Consider the following 12,458-nt stretch of genomic DNA (forward strand, 5'->3'; position numbering starts at 1 on the left):
ACATATCTTCTTTTGTTCACAATGAGCATTTTTTTTAAATAAAACACTTTTACGATTTATATTCCTCTTTATTAATCTCCCCCTGTCTAAACAGCTCATCGCAAATAGCAACAGCCACATTTCTTGACTCTTTATTCCCAGCATGCCATGCAGCTATACTCAATTCAAGCTTTTCCACCAACGCATTAGGATCGCCTGGAAGAATAATGACACCACGACCTTTTTTACCTTTTTCAATACGCATCATTTTTTCCCAAATAGGAGCAATAAGTTGCTGATACTTTGGTCTTCTTGATGATTTCGGTTTATGCGGTTGTGAATCAGATCTTATAGCATCACTATCCATTAAAATTTTTTCATAATTTTGCAAATCTTCATCGGTATAGCTCTTTGGTATTGTTAATTCAGTCATCAGTTCCCAAAGACCTTTTGTTCCATTATACCTTTCATCACCAACAATGATATCATCTCCATCTATTTCAACCTCCATTTTTCCAATGTACATTTTATCTCCAACTTTGTTCACTTCGAAAGGCGTTTTCTTTTTTTGATCGACTGACAGGCTCTTGATCATCTTTTCATTGCTCTCGATGATTGGCTTGAACAGCTTGCTCAAATCAGCTTGAAAATTCGTATCTGAAATGTTGTCATTCACGCTGTTCTGATAAATCCTCTTTCGTCTGTCATTAATTTCTTTCACAATTTCATCCCTTTTATTCAGGTCTTGTATTTTAAAGAAAAACATCTTTTTAAAATACGTGGAAAAAAAACATAAATTGGTTTTTACGACTACGTTGATCCTTTTTTAAACAAATTGTTAAACGTTTGAATCGCGTCTTCTCGACCTTTTTGGATCAAGTTTTCTTTAGTAACTTCATCTATTCCCTTTTTGGTTTTGGTTCGTATTTCCACCGTCAAGGATTTAAATTTTTGAAGCTCCCCAAGAATCAATTGAAACTCTGAATCGCTTATTTTTCCGTCTATCAACGCTTTGGAAATGTGCTCGCTGATGGTGTTCAATTTCGACTCTGCCAACACTTTGATCTTTTCATGCTTCTCCGCTTTTAATGCTAGTTTTTTGTTTACTTGACCTCCTACAATGGATAAAAACCCCATTCCAATAGCCACACCTTCACACGCAATCGCTACTGGACTGGCAATAATCGTAGACAAAAGCCCTATTCCAGTCGCACCCAATGCTATACATAATCCTTGCATCACATTGTCCACATTCGAAATGATCCTAAACACACGATGGTACTTTTTGCTTAGATGAACTCTTTTTGCTTTTTCACTCTCTATCTCTTTTTGTATCTCGCTTATTTTCTGAAGCCGGTAACTATGTCCTTCATCTGCAGGAGCTGTTGGAAGAACTGGATAAAGTTTTTCATTCAATATTTCCATTTTTTTATCAATAAAAAAATTATTTTAAATCAATGTAATTAATCTTACAAAGTTTTTCTCCTTTTTTAACAATCACATCCTGTTTGCTGTTACTATTCACATCCATAATAACATCATCTACAGACTCTGAAATAATAACTTCGTTTTTTCTATAATTCAATTGATCAGTAATTTTATTCATTAATGTTATCACTGCAACACCTTTCTCCAAATTCAACCCAATGGATAAAGCTATCATTGTATGTGAGAGAGCAGCAAATTTAATGTCTTTCTGAGCAAAAATCTCATATTGTTCATTAACGTTGAAATAAGGTGGATGATCTAACGTTTTCGTAGACACAATAATGTTGTTCGGTCTTCTTTCCTCCAACTCTCTAACCCTCTCTTCCAAAATTTTTAATTGCAAATCCAAACTGTGGACTTCTGCTGAGGTAACATTTCTAAAAAACCTGTGAGGAGCATGCATTTTACATATTAAAAATAAATTTTTAGATCATTTTTGCAAACTTAACAATTCATTATTATCTACCCATGAATTAAACGAGTCTGGATATCCTAACCATTTGACTAACGACTTGCTCTTGGTTTTGCGAATGATTTTTTCAATTCTGAATATGTCTTGATGTGTCTTTTGCATCTCCTGCTCGTAAAAGGTGCCTTGAATTTCTTCACCGTTAGCGTCAGAGATTTTATACGTGGGTGGATTCGTATACTGAACTTTTGACACTGTAAAAACCTCCTCTGTCCATCTCGGTGTATACCCTTTTTCAAAATGAGACTTCTTTTTTACGATCCTCACTTGATCACCCATTAAGAATTTTGGTTTTGCTGGTAATGTTTGATCCTTTCCATACAGATTCCACCATACCCTACCTTTATTCTTTTCATCGCTAGCTTCAACTGGTGTCATTTTGATAGAAGAGTGCTTTGTGTTGTTGTAATTTTTCACCATCTCATCTAATACGTCAATATATTTATTGGTATTGTTGGCTGAAAAATATTTAAACATTCTCTCTTTCATCGTTCTGTTCCATCGCTCGACAACAGAACTTTTTTCCTCGTTTTCAGTGGAGTATAATTGCACACCCAACGCTCTCACGTGCTTGTTGTAAAACTCTTTTCCTTTATCTACCCACAATTTGACGCATTTTCTTTCACCAAAAATCTTTTTCAACGATTCTGCCACTTCAAGACCCGTTTTGCTTTTTAACGGAACGATCCATCCATACTTTGAAAACACGTCAATCACCATGAGCAAATATTTTACACCCTTGTTGAATTTTGAAAACGATTGCATGTCCACCAAATCTGCGGCCCATATTTCATCAATGTTGTTTACAATCACCCTTCTTCTTTTAAAATGATGAATCACCGGTTTATGAAGCTCCTCTGCAAGCTGGTCTGTCCATTTCAAATCACTTACACCCAATCCGAATTTAGCTTTGGCTTTGATGATGGGAGCGATGATTTTTCGCTCGCTTATTTCTTTTTGAGTGGGATTGGGAATCGAATTCATTTATTCAAGCATCATTCGATCTGCTAAATTTCTGCTTTGAACGTCGTTTAAATATTTATATGCCAAATCATGGTGATACGCTGCATTGTCCACTCTGTCTACCGGTTTGCTCCAATCTTGATACATGTCTGTGGAAGTGAGTCTTTTGTCCAAATTGGTTCCAGGCCCTGCAAAATTCATCCATGGAATGTGCATTTCTCCTGGAAACTTTGCCCATGGAAGCTTTATTTTTTTTGAAAAATTGTTGATCGATTCCACCAAGTCTCCTCCATTGATCGCATGCGAAGATGATCCTTTGGGCGTATGCGAAGAAACAAACTTGCATTTTGTTATCCCACAAGAGTTGCAAGTCCCTTTCAACATAGACCTATTGTTTTTTGTCATTTCCTTTTTCAAGTGAATGGTTTCAGTCTCTCTTCTACACTTAACGCAGTACATTTTAACATATATAAAAACTTTTTAAATATAAAAAATGGAAGTGATGAAATTGTCGTGTAAAATTGGGAAAACCAAAAGAAACAACAGCAAGCTTTTACCGAGAAGCATTCGAGGAATCATCGTTGGAAAGTCTGGATATGGAAAAACAACGTTGCTGCTCAATCTACTTCTCAGACCGGGATGGCTAGATTACAACCAATTGTATGTCTTTGGAAAATCCCTTTTTCAACCTGAATACAAAATACTCAAAAGATCCTTCGAAAATAAACTTCCTAAAAAGGATATTGTTGATTTGTTAACGGATGATGTACAAGACGAAATGGAAAAATTGAATTTAAACCCTGAAGATGTTATTAACAACCTTTCAAAAAAATATTCCAATAATGATGATATGGAGTGTCAATTTTTCGAAACAGCAGACGATGTGCCTGAACCTGAATCCTTAGACTCAACCAAAAACAATTTGATGATCTTTGACGATTTGCAATTAACTAATCAAAACAAGTGCGAAAAATATTACATCCGAGGAAGACACTCTAACGTCGACTGCTTTTACCTCGCTCAAAACTATTTCGAGATTCCAAGACATACCATCAGAGAAAATGCTAACTTTATTTGTCTCTTTAAACAAGATCAAAAAAGCGTTAATCACATTTATCAAGATCACGTTTCCTGCGATATGAAAATAGAAGAGTTTAAAGCCTTTTGCAATCATTGCTGGAATGAACCTCACGGATTTGCCGTCATTGATCTCTCTTCTAAAAAGAACGAGGGAAAGTACCGAAGTGGGTTTGATGATTTTTTATTTTTCTAAAACAATTTAAAAAATAATTTTTATTTAAAAAATGTCAGGTATAATCATCGATGTAGATGGAAAATCAAGTGTTATCACCACTGAATTTTTAGATAAAATCGTTTTTAACGAAGGAAAAAGTTATGAAATGGCTTTTCTCGGTCTTGAGACTTACAACAGCATTCCAAATGTAAACAGTAAAAACAATTCTTTCAAATACAGCATGAACAATGGAGCTAATTGGGAGAACATTATCATTCCATCAGGAAGCTATGACATTAAAGACATCAATGAGTATTTGCAAAAGTCTATTTTTAACACAATAAAAACAGCTCAACGTGGAAGTTATATTATTGCAAATAAAATTAATTACTCTCCAAACAACCTTCAAATTGGAATCAATCTTAATACTTTAAAATCAACCATTAAACTTGGTTTGAATTATTTGATTGACTTTAACGTGGAGAACAGCATCTCTTCAGTTTTAGGGTTTACTAAAAGAAAATTAAATTCCAATTCCGAATACGAGTCGGATAATATCGTTAGAATTTCAAGCATTAACACCATCAGAATCGTTAACAACGTGATCGGATCATCCTATATTAATGGAACCCAATTAAATTGCATTTACTCGTTTTATCCAAATGTTAGTCCAGGCTATAAAATCATCGAGAGACCAATGCATTTGATTTATCTTCCTGTTAAACTGTTTGAAATTTCAACAATGGTTACTCGCATCATTGATCAGAATGGAGATTTGGTTGATTTTCGTGGAGAGGATATTACAATACGATATCATATTCGAGAAGTGAAATAAATAATTTTTAATACATAAAAAATGAGCAATTATCAAAATATCAAAATTAATATCTCCCAGAGCCAATCTGATAAAATTAAAAAAGCCATTCAAGACAAAACCGATACTAGCATTAAGCTTTCTCATCAAGACTTGAACGGTAAACATGTTCTAGCTATCACTAATGTGCAATTGAACAAAATTAGAAAAGCGTATGAAGCTGGTAAAGGAGTCACTCTTAAATTGAGTAAAAGACAATTATCGCACAACTCAACCATTGAAGGTGGATTTATCGGAGCTCTTTTACCGTTATTAGGTATGATAGGCAGCACTCTTGCTACAAAAGTAGTTCCTGCTCTAGCCACAGGATTGCTAGCAGGTGTAGGTTCTTCTGCCGGCTCTGCTATGGTTGATAAAATTGCAGGAAGAGGTATCGTTTACTTGAAAAAGAATGGAAATGGAATGAAGATAAAAACTTTAGGTGGAGAAGGATTGTTTATCACCCCATGGACTAAAAATGTTCACGGTGATGGACTCTTCATTAAAACTGGAAAAGGCTATCAATCTGTTGGAGCTGGTTTATTACTCGGACCTAACTCACCCTTTAATAGTATACCCTTTTTAGGTGCTATTCTATGAAAATCGCTTGTTAAAAAATTCGGATAAACTTTTTAAGAAAATAAAAAAAATGATCGACTTTCAATGGATTGACGTAGAAGGAATTGTTTTACCTAATGTAGCTTTAACTAACTTTCAATTGATAAAGGCTGCTAAACAGTTAAAATTAAAAAACTTTAGAGGTGTTTTTGTGAGGGATGAATTGCCAAAAAAGCCAAGAAAAAAAGAATGTGGTATTGTGAATACGGGCGATTCAAGCACTGGTGGGTTTCATTGGGTGTGTTGGTTTAAAGACGGAGACAAAAAATACAGCTTTGACTCTTATGCTCAGCCTCCTCTTGTCGAACTTGTCCATTATTTAAAAAGCCCAGTTTATTATAACAGCGAAAGAGTACAGTTTGGTCATACGTCTTATTGCGGCCACTTGTGTCTTTACGTTTTAAAAAAATTGAATGAAGGGCTTGATTTTCAAGAAGTTATCAATACCTTGTGGTGACTGCTTGCAGGGTAAACAAGAAAAGCTCGCCACCATGAACGTTTTCAGATCTCATCTTCACGACGTTTACACTGAAGAAATTAACAAAGTCGCACTCAGCGCTAACGATGACAAAAGACACATCTTACAAGACGGCATTCACACCTTGGCTATCGGACATTACAAAACAAGGCAATAAACAAGAACAGGCATCTTGAAGAACTGGTATATAAATAACATGATTATTTTTATACTTCTTCTTGATTTTTAAAGACGACTCTTAAGTATTGGTTTTGTCATGATATGAAGTGTTCACCATTTTTTATGCATCCTTAAGTATGGGAAGGGTCAATGCGCCAGAACCCGCTTTTCCTTATATATCATAAGTACTGAAACATAAATCGATGACTGCTTTAAGTCTGCTGTTAGTAAGCGTCTGCGTCTCGTTATTTTTTTTAATCGAGACGAGACGAGACGATTTTAAAAGCTTTTTCCCGATTAGCGATAAATATCGAGACAATTTTCAATTTTCACTCGAAATCCGGGACGATACCGAGACGAGACGAGATGTCCCGGACAAAATAGGAGCTGTACAATTTCCCAGAGGTTACATCTTTTTAACGGGACATAACGAGACATAACGAGACATACTAGTTAATCCTTAATGTGAAATTTAAATAATGAATTTCTGGCACAATTGCCATTATATATTTCAGCTTCTATTATTGATATTGTTATACTATCTATATAAACACAGCTTTATAAAAATTAATGCAACTGAAATCAGGGGGAAAAAAAAATTGAAATATATTGGAAGAAGGGGATAAATGTGTGTCCAAGGGCTAAGTTTCTGATCATTTAATATTGTTTACCGCTGAGGTCAGTATTCACTTCTAATGCAAGAGTTTGTTTTACACTCATATTTAAGGGAAAATTTATCCAAAGTGTCTTTAACTTTTTTGATCTTTAAAACATTTGACTTTTTTAAAAAGTGTAATTCTTGCAGAGACTAACAATAGAGCATGATGTTCAATACCTAGTTCTTTTATTTTTTCTCTTTTCCTTTGCTCTCAAAGGACCACCCATTGGGATTTTCCAGAACCAAAATGGCTACTTTTATTGGTCATAAGATTTTCTTAAAACCATTGGTATTCTTTTTGTATAAAAGAATCATAATTTCTACCACTTTTTTTTTAGTTTTTTTTCTTTTATTTTGAATTAAATCTATCCAAAGTAGCATTAATTAATGTTCTCTTTGATAATTTCTTCAGTTTTATTTGATTTCGTTAAGTAAATCCTTCCAAAATCGTAGTTTATCCACTCCTAATTCACGTATATTCGGGATAAGATCTAATCTTTTTGTTGTTGTTGTTTTTAAAATCATTAATATATATCAGAAATATTTTTGAGTACTTTATATCATTTTTCACTTTACACTGTTTAACATTTTATGCTATAACTTCTTTGACAATTATCACATGACGTTCCTATAATGTTTAAGTAAATAATGCTACTTGTATATTACAGGAAATACTGAAGTTGTTAAGTAAAGCTATTGCAAATATCTAGTACTTCTTGAATAGTAAACTATTATTCAAATAAAAACATTTTAACAAATTTCTAAGTAGCATATGATGACAAAAGTATGTTTCTTGAAACTATATTTTTCATATGTTGAAATAAGTCATACAAGTAAAAAACTCAAATTCAAGAAATACAAATGTCAATGAGTCCATAAAAACCATTTTCCGCCATTTTCATTTATTTTGATATATTAAACCACTGTTAAAAAATGGCGGAAGACAAGATTTTTATGGGTTCAATGACATTTGTATTTCTTCAAAAAATATATAAAGTAAAAAATTATTTTAAAAGTAAATATAGACTTTAATTAAGATTAAAAGTTCTCCATTTTTACTAAATAAAAATCTTTCATTTTTTAGATTTCTTTGAAAATAATGTTAAAATTATTAATTTCTTTTAAACATAAAATGTAAAATATAAGTTTAATGAAAAAACTGTTTTTACTTTTTAAATAAATGATCATTCTAATGTAATATTATTTAAAAAAGGGCACTATATTTACCAAAAATTTGTGAGGGGTTTAGTGCCATTTTTTTTTTTTTGTTTTGAGTCACTGTGCGTCATTTCTGGCTGGCAAAACAAACTTGGTTGGCAAAAAATTTTTTTCACTGCGAAAGCGCGAGTTAGATGTCTAGTTAATATAATTGATCTGTCTCGTAACGTTTCGTAATTATCCGGGACACAGTCTTTAAATTCCGAGAAAAAACTTATGTCCCGATTTAAAACTTTATTTCGGGACAATCGTTTCCTTTGTCTCGTTATTTTTTTCCGGGATATGTCTTGTCTCGTTACGCTTTTCCCGGTTCATTTCGAGAATACGATTCCGAGACGCAGACCCTAACTGTAGTACCATTCACAAGGAACGACTTACGTCAGGCACTAAAAACATAAATATGCTGCATGACAACTCAAAACCTTGTCACAAAAGTCGTTCGAGAGTACCTGAACAATATCGCAAAAATCGACCATTCTCCATATTCACCGGACTTGGCACCTTGTGAACTTTGGGTTTTTAGTAAAGTCAAGCAACACTTAACTTACAATAAAGTTGTCCGAAGCCTATATTTATACAAAAAGAATATTCCCCAAAGTCATTTTGACATTCTTTTTGTATAACATATTTTTACAATATTCTGAACATATCAAATGTTTAAAGTAGGCAAAGTCACAATAAATTGGCACTCTACAAAAATATTTTTTCAGCCCTGTTTTTTTTTTTTTTTACAAAACAGCTTTTTTCCAACTTGTGTTGACATCATATTCATACTATCTGTTGTATTTACCACAACATACTATCTGTTGTATTTACCACAACATAAGTTAAAGCAATCATTGGAAAAAAATGTAAGAAAACTTTTCATTAAATTTAAACATTGTTAAGACAAACAAAAAAATATAAATGTAACAACAACATCTGGTTATATTATTTTTAGAGGATAAAAGATCATTTTAACAGGTGGAAAAAACTAATCACTTTCATCGTCTGTGTCAGCACATAAAAGTACAATCTCATTTATATTGTCTTTTTTTGGACTATCATCTACATCATCAAAAAACTTAGATTTCTTTTTAACAGGGCCATGAAAAACTTCTTCTAAGCCTTTGTTTACAGACAAATTACTAGTTTTTGAAATTTGCAGGATTAAAGGATCACAAGAAGGCAGAGTTGATATTTCTTTAACAGGAGGTATTTCCATGAACTCAATGTAAGGACAGGATTCTGAAAAAAAAGGATCAGCCTCTGGAACTACACAATTATTTAATTTTAAATTTACTGAATCATTTGCAGACGTTTTCTGAAAAGTATTTAACTTATCTTTCTTATTCAAAATTTGTTTTTTAAGAATACAACTTTTAGAAGAGTCAGCTCCTGAAATATTTTTGGTTGTTATAGCATTACTTTCAGTAGTAGAACCATTTGATTGTTGGGTAGAGGATATATTTTCAGATAAAGTTGCCATAACAAAATGAGCATCAAATGCTTCATCATTATCTAGTGCAAATATAATTGGTTTACCAGGATGTTCAAAATGGAGAGATAAAGGTTGGTTAACATACTCTGTAAAAGCAAGAATAGCGCGTAGTTCTTTTAAACAAAATGTCACCTCAGTGTCAATACCAATCTGAAAGTTATCAAACTCTTCTGGTGCAAGTGTCATTTCTGTGTTTACTATCTTGCTAAAATCTGGCTCACTTTCAATATAGTTCTTAATTTTTACTGATTGTGGGCATACAGTTAATGTTATCTCTTCACAATTATTTGGAAAATTTGAAACAGTATCTTGGAGAACTTTACTTTGTGCAACAATTATGTTTGGACATAACTCTTTTGAGAATATTGCTTGCAAGCTTTCGCTCTCTTGATATGTTAAATTATAAGTTTTAGTTATTCCATACTTACAGAATAAAGTAAAAATCAGACGACATTCATTTGGATGAAATTCAATTTTACACTGGTCAACATTTTTTTCAATGGTTGTCAAGGATTTAAAAATATTTATACATGATTTCATTGAAAGTTTGCATTTGAGCATTTCAGTAGGGTTTGAGCTATCAATAAATTCACAACCTTGATCATATTCATAAAAAAACACTTTTGAAAAATGAAAACATACATATGCAGACCTCGAAGAATTTACAGACCGCAATGCAAGACCATCCTTCAAGGCTTCAAGAAATAATTCATCTCCAATTTTAGATAGGCAGTGAATAGATCGACCAAAGAGTTTTAGATAACTGCTTGATATAATACACTTCATCACACTGTTTGTTCCATACTGTTGTATACTGAAGCAACAACTTTTTACTTATTTTTGTGCTTTTTTTGTACCTTATTTATAAACATTACTATATATGTAAGCATATGTGTGTGTCAGTCTGTATTAAGTATATTTGAATATCTATATTGTATGTGTGCATCTATATATATACAAACACCCACATACATCAGTTTTTAGTAACTTCTACATATACATGTTAATATACAATATATATGTAACTCAATATAAAATTGATTTTTAAAGATAAAAAAGCTAATGAGCTTAATATCACAAATCATGCATATATAAATTATTTACTTATTAGCAAATTAACTAAGATGTAAACATGTTAACCAATTATAAACAATAATATTTTAATTCATATTCATTAAATGTTAACAAAATTTTTTTTACTTTCATAAAAACATATTTTACATTAAATGTATCTGAAATCAAATCAAGATCAATACTTCTATTTTCTAATTTTATTTTCAGCTTTAAATAAGTAAATTTTAAAATCATATGCAAAAAATATAATATTATAAAATATTGTAATTCATGTATACATTTGATATTGAAAAAACCTCACTAAAACATGTAATTACATATAGATAATTAAATCAACTATTGAATTAAATATTGAATGCATAGTACTATATTTTATCTCAGGTTTTAAACTGTATAAATAAAAAGTAATGCATACATACATACATACATACATACATACATACATACATACAAACATACATACATATATGTATGTATGTATGTATGTGTGTATATATATATATATATATATATATATATATATATATATATATATATATATATATATATATATATATATATATATATATATATATATATATTTATGCCTAAACCTTCTTTAAATGATCTAACTCCAACAATAAAGAATCGTGTGTTGCAAAAAGATTATCCCGAATCAACAACTGGTTTACAAGAATGGTACTTTTATCAGATACCTGCTGCTCTAAGTGATTAATTAACCAATTCAAATCTTTTAAAGATAAATTTTCAATGTTAAAAGACTCCACAATTTTAAATACTTCGTTGTTACATTTTAAATACTTTTGAACTTTTGGTGATTCAAGAACTTTCTGAAATAATACAAATTTGTTACTTATTTTTTCATCATAATTTTCAGAGCTAGTTTGATTTATATCATTTTCAGGGTTATATTCTTGTTCTAGATTATTAACAAACTCATTTCTATCAATATTCCTCAATAATAAAGAATTTGGGTTTAGCAAACTTGTTGCTATAGCCTTATTGTCCAATATATATTTTGCTAAAACATCTTCTTCAAGAATGGCAGTGGAACAGGTTTCCTGAAGATTAGAGCAGCCACTTACTTTGTGTTGTTTGCAGCAAAAACAAAGCAGCTTTGTTTTACTATAGTATTCATACAAATTTGGAAAATAGTCATCGTTGCAAAGGCAACATATATGTTCCTTTTTGTATAAACATTTTTTCTTACGCCATGCTCTTTGTATTATTGTAGCTTTTGCATTTAAGAATCTTAACTTATTTCTAACTACAACAACTTCATCGTCTAACTCTCTTTCCAAGCGATAACTTTCAATCAAAGCCTCACTTTCTATTATTTGTTGCTTTTGAAACTGATTTGTTAAATCTTCATCTTTTTGAATAGATTCAAAAAGCAGTTCAAAGTATTTCTTACGACCAATATAACCACGGAATAATTTCTGAATTTTTATTGCTGCTTTTTCTTCAATAGATATAGGTTGACAACTTTTAGAATCCAATGTTGCATGTATTCTTTCGAGAAAAGCTTCGTTACGTTTCACACGTTCTTTGCTTATTAAGGAAAAATTTGGAAGATCAAATTTGAAAGCAGAGGAAGGCAATATATACTCAGAAAGAGAATTTTCTCCAGCCAATTGTTTTTTTTTTACAAAATCATTGTACATTGTAAAATTTTTCTATAAGAAATTAAAAAACAATTTATGGATTTGTGTATGACTTTTACATTTTATAGGTAAAAAAACAAAAGATTGACTACTTAAATAAAAATATAATTAGTCTGAATAAGT

The 12,458-nt window shown here is 31.4% G+C and overlaps 3 protein-coding genes across 3 annotated transcripts; 1 reads left to right on the forward strand and 2 right to left on the reverse strand.

Moving 5' to 3' along the window:
• Nucleotides 1-3,571: 3,571 nt before the first annotated feature.
• On the forward strand, nucleotides 3,572-5,236 carry LOC149889450 (uncharacterized). The gene is made up of 2 exons (XM_090085854.1): nucleotides 3,572-4,143; nucleotides 4,265-5,236. The coding sequence occupies exons 1-2, from the start codon at nucleotides 3,678-3,680 to the stop codon at nucleotides 4,966-4,968; spliced, it is 1,170 nt and encodes a 389-aa protein (XP_089941980.1). The 5' UTR covers nucleotides 3,572-3,677; the 3' UTR covers nucleotides 4,969-5,236.
• A 3,790-nt stretch (nucleotides 5,237-9,026) lies between these two features.
• Nucleotides 9,027-10,825, reverse strand: LOC145183405 (cell cycle checkpoint control protein RAD9A-like). Its single transcript, XM_080058745.2, has one exon. It carries the CDS (start codon nucleotides 10,381-10,383, stop codon nucleotides 9,091-9,093), a length of 1,293 nt encoding a protein of 430 aa, XP_079914871.2. The 5' UTR covers nucleotides 10,384-10,825; the 3' UTR covers nucleotides 9,027-9,090.
• A 433-nt stretch (nucleotides 10,826-11,258) lies between these two features.
• LOC149889451 (uncharacterized) lies at nucleotides 11,259-12,368 on the reverse strand. Its single transcript, XM_090083956.1, has one exon. The coding sequence runs from the start codon at nucleotides 12,333-12,335 to the stop codon at nucleotides 11,259-11,261; it is 1,077 nt and encodes a 358-aa protein (XP_089940082.1). The 5' UTR covers nucleotides 12,336-12,368.
• Between the last annotated feature and the right edge of the window lie 90 nt (nucleotides 12,369-12,458).

The sequence above is a fragment of the Hydra viridissima genome, unplaced genomic scaffold, assembly GCF_058129835.1.
Source record: "Hydra viridissima isolate aposymbiotic clone 2 unplaced genomic scaffold, HvirCarnegie_v1 scaffold_4, whole genome shotgun sequence".
Lineage (NCBI taxonomy): Eukaryota > Metazoa > Cnidaria > Hydrozoa > Anthoathecata > Hydridae > Hydra > Hydra viridissima.

Coding starts and splice junctions, on each gene's coding strand:
- LOC149889450 (XM_090085854.1), top strand. CDS start 3,678: ATGGAAAAATTGAATTTAAACCCTGAAGATGTTATTAACAACCTTTCA. Junction 4,144..4,264: donor GAACGAGGGAAAGTACCGAA/GTGGGTTTGATG, acceptor CTGAATTTTTAG/ATAAAATCGTTTTTAACGAA.
- LOC145183405 (XM_080058745.2), bottom strand. CDS start 10,383: ATGAAGTGTATTATATCAAGCAGTTATCTAAAACTCTTTGGTCGATCT.
- LOC149889451 (XM_090083956.1), bottom strand. CDS start 12,335: ATGTACAATGATTTTGTAAAAAAAAAACAATTGGCTGGAGAAAATTCT.